Raw genomic sequence first — 5,765 nt, forward strand, 5'->3', positions numbered from 1 at the left:
AGTAAAGTGCAGTACGTGACTTGACTGATCTCTACAAGAGCTTGCTCGATTTAACTTCCAATGTTATTTTGGGGAGAGACAGAAGTGGTAGTGTTGAGATTAAATGTGCTTTTGTCTAGCCACTTCACCTTGATTTTGAGGGAGCAGTCTCAGGTTCTGTATTAGCACAGCTTGGCATGTGGCATTACCAGCTGAAAGGTGAAAAGTCTTCTATGGCTCCTTGATTCCTGACTGCTGCTTCTTAAACCTGTGAGGGCTAAATTGTTTTTCTATCACAGAATCTTCAGCAACACCATCTTGGTCTGGAAATGTCTGCTCTTGAAACCCTCTTTAAGTACATTGATGACCACCAGGAGCTCTATGTTCAGGTAAGTTTTCTTTCAATTTTGTCCTGCAGCAGACAGCTATGGGGATATTAAAAGTTAGGTGGTCAGCTTCAAGCTTGTTGTTACACCTGTATAATATGTCCAATAATACAGTAATGCCAAGGAACTGGGGAGAGGGGAGAGATGGCAGCAGGTGTGACTGACTTGAGATAAGCCAGGAAACTGTTTCTCAAGTTTAGGCATAGTTCTGTGCAGAGATCTAAATCTCTGTGGCAGATTTATTAGGAAATGCTCTAGTACTGCGTGGTGCAAGCAGTGTCTTATTTAGAGGTGCAGGAAGTTTGACACTGGTTCCAGAATACCAAACTAGGTTTAAACTGTCATCCCCTTCTGAGATGGGAGAGGAAAGATATAAAGAAGTCTGGAATAAGCTTTCTCATATGAAAGTGTTCATGTTGGGGTACAGCGGGAGAGGTTACCTTCTGTACTTTGAGCGTAGTGTTAATGGTTGAAGCACTTCTTTGAGCAGAGGACAGAGCTGATTTGCCTCAAGTTTAAGCTTGACTAAAGCAGTATTAGTTGAATTGCAAGGTGTTGTATTTGTATAATGCCTCACGTGCTGTAGTTTCATGTGTAGTGAAATCTGGAGCTTTTCTGTCTGCAGCGTCTGGCTGAATGGGTGGCAATCCAGAGCGTGTCAGCATGGCCGGAGAAGAGGGCTGAAATCAGACACATGATGGAGGTTGCTGCAAAGGATATTGAGCGACTGGGAGGCTCAACCCAGCTTATGGATATTGGGAAACAAAAGGTACGTGAGCATCTCCATGTCAGCTTAGTAGATAAAGTCTCTTTAGAAGACAAGGTGCTTTGCATTAGGAGGTCCTGGCTGCTTATGATCCCAGTCAGAAAGACACTTAAACAACATTTTAAATGATACTTTTTGGAGTCTATTAGAGCTACCACTATAAAGAAAGAGGATAGTGTAGATAATCTTCTATCCCTTCAGATATTGGGAACCCCAAGCTGTGCAGTGTCTGGCGGGCATCTAATCAGCATGCAGCTTTCTGTGCAGATCCCGTTCATGGAAATGTTAGCCCATTTTATTTATTCAAGCTGTTTGATTCCATTGTCAAACAAAAGGGATATTCGCATGAGAACTTCTTGCTGCACTTCTAGATAAAGACAAGGACATGCAGGTGGTGTAATCACCAAGTGGGAACTGCCTGCAAGCTGCAGGCTTCAGCTAGTGAAGTTTATCCTGCAGCCCAAGGACATGCACAGCATAATACAGGCAGGAAGGCAAAGCTGTGAGATCCTGTGTAGATTGTTAATTCCTTGATGTCTGATAGTCTTCTGGTCAGAGTCACCACAAAAGGGTCTTGTGGCTAGTGGCCTAGAAAGGCAATGGCCTGTTGGGGTGTAGGATAATGTCTTTCCTGCCGAACAGTCTGAGCTTCCTGTTAAAATCTTTGTTTGTAGCAAGCCTTGGGATCTAGATCAGTTAATCATGTTGCATTCTATTTTGGACTGTGTATTAAATATATTTTAAATACTTTTCTAACTGAACAGAGTGCCTGCAAACAAATATTAGACATTTTAACAGCAAGTTGGGCCTTAGACTGTAAAAATACTGACTGAAGTTTCATAAGTCTTGCAGAAGTGTTACATTTGTCATGAGATTGCACTGCTCCCTTACCAGATACAGAAGGATCCTTAATAGGATGAGTCCCCTCCTTGCTTTTATTTGTCTGGGCTGCTTTTCTTCACCTGAGAAATGTGCTTATGAGAATGATAATCTCATCCTAGGAAACCATCCACTTGATGTGCTCCTCCTTTTAAGTGCCTGGTCACTACATGTCACAGAGTAAGATCCATACTAAAACTGTTGGGTGAGCATTTGGATAGTGGCATTCAAAATCCTTTTGTACTGGAGTGTTTGCTAGTTTTAAAAGATTGTCATTGTAATTGATGCTAATGACTGCTGGGTGGCATCTGTATGTGTCAGGATTCTCTGAGCAGTTCTTGCTTTTGGCAACTGGAATACACTTGTAGTGTATTCTACACAGGGAAGCCACTGACTTCAAGGGCCTTCTTTGTAGGGAATCTGTAGGGTCATTCTAGCTCTGCTACTACCTTCAGCCTGAAATCCCATCAAAAGTGTTTCACTTAATTCGGAGACAAACTTGTTCCTTTCATCAGTGTAACTTTTAGGGGGCAATAACTGATTTTAGAGTTTATTACAGATAGTATTTCTCTTTGGAAAACTCTTGCATCTGGATTAAAGTTAACTTCAGTATTTAGTTATGTTAAGTATAGACAAAACTAGTCAGGTATTATGTACATTGCTGCTGTACCAATGAAGGACTATGTAAAGCAACTGGTGAACTTGTCTGATCGAACTTGGTTTATAGTGCACAGCAGTTTGTACTGTGCACTGATCACCGTAGGTGTAAGTTCTTGCAGTAGAGCTGCAGTTGGACAAAGACCCTATACCCTGTTGATGAAATAGCTGAACAAAAAGTTAAAGCTGATCTTGATCTGCTGAGCAGTGTCTGAGTGTGTGTTCACTGGAAGGGAAGTAGGTGCTGACTGAAGAGCATGTGGTAATTGCAAATGGGGTATTCCAAAGGACAAGGCGAGTTGAGCCCTTTAGCCTGAGCCAAGTTCAACTTTTGAACTCTTGAACGAAGTCAGCAGCACTGCCCTGCCCTTTGTGTTACAGTGTGGGCTGGTGTGGAGAAATACAGCTGTTGTGCTGAACCTTCTTTGGGTGTGGGCATGAGTTATACTCAGTGATACCACTGTCAGGAAAGCTTTGTCTTGAGAGCTATACTGTGAACAGGATGAAAGTGCGGTGACAAGCAATGCAGTATCAAGTGGAGTTTATCACTTATGCTTAGGTCAGCATGGTGTCAGTTGCTTCTGACCATCAGTTTAAATAGCTTAGTTCTGTTTAGCTGTCTATGCCACTCATCTCAACCTCCATAATGCTGAATTAATTAATTCATCTTACAATAATGTGCTGCTCTGACATTCTGCGCTTGAATAAAACTTCTTGCATCCTGTTTCCAGCTGCCTGATGGATCACAGATCCCTCTGCCGCCCATTGTTCTGGGAACGCTCGGTTCGGATCCGCGCAAAAAGACGGTGTGTGTATATGGTCACCTGGATGTTCAGCCAGCAGCGCTAGAGGACGGCTGGGATAGTGAACCCTTCACACTGGTGGAAAGGGAAGGTAAGAGCAGGGAATGTCACAAGCTGCTGAACACTTCTTTAACAAGGATGGTATTCCTCAACTGTTCAAAAGTTGTACCCTTGATTGAAAGGGGGAAGGAGAGCAAGGACAGACATGGGTGTTTAATACACCCATGTATTTGAGAAAATGTGCAGGAGGGGAAATGGTAAACAAGCAGAGCTGCAAAATCTCAGCTGCCCCCAGAGCTTGTTTCCTTTCCTGGTAGTCTAGTCTGTATTTGCATGTTACTTCCCTTGTAGCTACAGCAAAGTCTCAACTGTTGCCTTCCACGGTAACAGTATGTTGCCAGAAACCTTTCTAGAACTAGTTTCTCCCGCTGTTCACAACTGGCAGCCTCTGAGGTCAGGCCAGGCTGCAGGGATTTTGAACCATTACAGGGGACAAACACTCAACACAGCTTCATACCCAGAGACAGGAGTGGTACTGCAGCCTCCCTGGGTTGCCTTGTTTGCATGCTGTGGTACAGCGAGCACTGCAGAAGCTGTGGTCTACACAGCTAGTCCCAGATGAAGCAAATAAAGGGGGATGAAGAAATCGTGCAGTAACTCCTGTTGAAAAGACACATTGCCAGTAGCCAGGAGGAGACTAAACCTTCCTTTACTATTTAAAGCTGGTGGACATTGATAGTGTCAAAGATCATAGGAATAGGAGGACATTAACCATTCTTGTTGCGTAAGGGTTAATTATTGCTAGAAAAGTGTCTGTAGTAACTAGTATATCTACTTGGGCACTTGGTTGTAGGCAGCAGAGTCCAAGTTGCTAAGCTGGATTATCTCATATGGTAGCAAAAGCTAGGCTTGCCTGAAGTTGTGGCTTATCTCTGGCAGTGTAAGCAGCATATTTACCAAAGGCTCTGTACCCTGCAAGCTGTCAGGCTTGTTCTGTCTCTGTGCTTACACCTAGTGCTTAGGGGCTGTAGCCACAGCTCTGAGTTGTAGCAGGATCTGCCTCCACTGTGATCCCATGTGCTGTTTCCTGGGACTTGCCTGTAGCCTCTAAACCCTGACTGACTAAAGCCCTTTCTGGGGAGATGCACTTTTACCTGGAGAATCCAGAGAAGTGATTGGTTGCTAGCTACTGAATTCTTACTCTTCAGAGGAAGCTATTACTGAAGAGGTTTCTGTTAAAAGAAGGTAGCTTTTTTCTATATCTTTACAGTTGTGTTTGTAGAAGAAAGTATTATTGTGGGGATATGGGAATGACACAGCCCAAACCAGTTACATCTTTTGCAGGCTTATGTTCAACTCCTGCCCAGGGAGCAGCTGGGGCAAGAAGTGGGGTAGCTCTACAAGGGAGAATTATTGCAGTCCTGTACCTATCCTACTGGCATGGGTGTATGAATTCTTACTTCAGAAGAATCAGAAATTAAAGTTACTACAAGCAGGGCCAAAAAGCTTATCCAAAAAGATTTTTCTCCTGCAGGCAGAAGATGACTGAAGCTTCATTCTAGTTTTTCTCCACACTGGTTAACTTGTGTCTTGTTTTTACAGGAAAGCTGTATGGCCGGGGATCAACAGATGACAAAGGTCCAGTGCTTGCCTGGCTGAATGCCCTGGAGGCTTACCAACAAACTAACCAGGTATGTGCCCAAAATGTATCCTGCTGTTTTTTGCATACAGCTGAGTCTAGCAATAAGTGTTATTCAAACCACAAACCCTTGAGAGGCAAGCGTGCTTATTCAGCTGATCAGAGGAATGATGCAATGGTCCCGTAAATTCCCTGATGTCCCAGCAGGGTTGGGTTGACTTGACTTGCTGACGAGAATCTTAGATGCTTGGATTGCACTTCAAATGTTTTTGCTTTAATGAAATGTATAGGAAAGAAAATAGATGTGCAGGAGGAATAATCAAATGTGATCACTTCCATGTATGGGTGGCCAATTAGCATGTCCTTTAGCAAAGCTTAATGTCTCGCTGCCACTGAGCTCTAAGATTAGCTTAGGAACACTAAACCAGGAGCTTTGCTGTTTCTGCTTAAGAAAAAAGTGTAGTCAAACAGCTCAGGGTGTCTGCTTTATCTTGCAAGACAGGTTGTGAGAAGAATTACCAGTTCTCAAGTGCTGTCTAGGCATAGAATAGGGTAGACTGGATAGACAGGGTAGCTCTGACTCTCCTACTGTGGCATGCAGCTTCTGTGGTTAATATTAGTTCTCCTGGCCCTGTGATTTACCTTTAGTTACAGAT

The 5,765-nt window shown here is 43.4% G+C and overlaps 1 protein-coding gene across 2 annotated transcripts in view; it reads left to right on the forward strand.

Moving 5' to 3' along the window:
• Positions 1-282: 282 nt before the first annotated feature.
• Positions 283-5,765, forward strand: part of CNDP2 (CNDP dipeptidase 2 (metallopeptidase M20 family)) — an 11,845-nt gene continuing 6,362 nt past the window's right edge. The window contains exons 1-4 of one of the 2 annotated variants that reach the window (XM_010137968.1): positions 283-368; positions 991-1,134; positions 3,399-3,561; positions 5,073-5,161. In XM_010137968.1, coding sequence (XP_010136270.1) covers positions 309-368; positions 991-1,134; positions 3,399-3,561; positions 5,073-5,161 — 456 coding nt within the window. In that variant the 5' untranslated portion in view covers positions 283-308. The remainder of the gene's footprint in view (positions 369-990; positions 1,135-3,398; positions 3,562-5,072; positions 5,162-5,765) is intronic. The other variant, XM_010137969.1, reaches the window with a different exon arrangement.

The sequence above is a fragment of the Buceros rhinoceros genome, unplaced genomic scaffold (genome assembly GCF_000710305.1).
Source record: "Buceros rhinoceros silvestris isolate BGI_N320 unplaced genomic scaffold, ASM71030v1 scaffold8306, whole genome shotgun sequence".
Lineage (NCBI taxonomy): Eukaryota > Metazoa > Chordata > Aves > Bucerotiformes > Bucerotidae > Buceros > Buceros rhinoceros.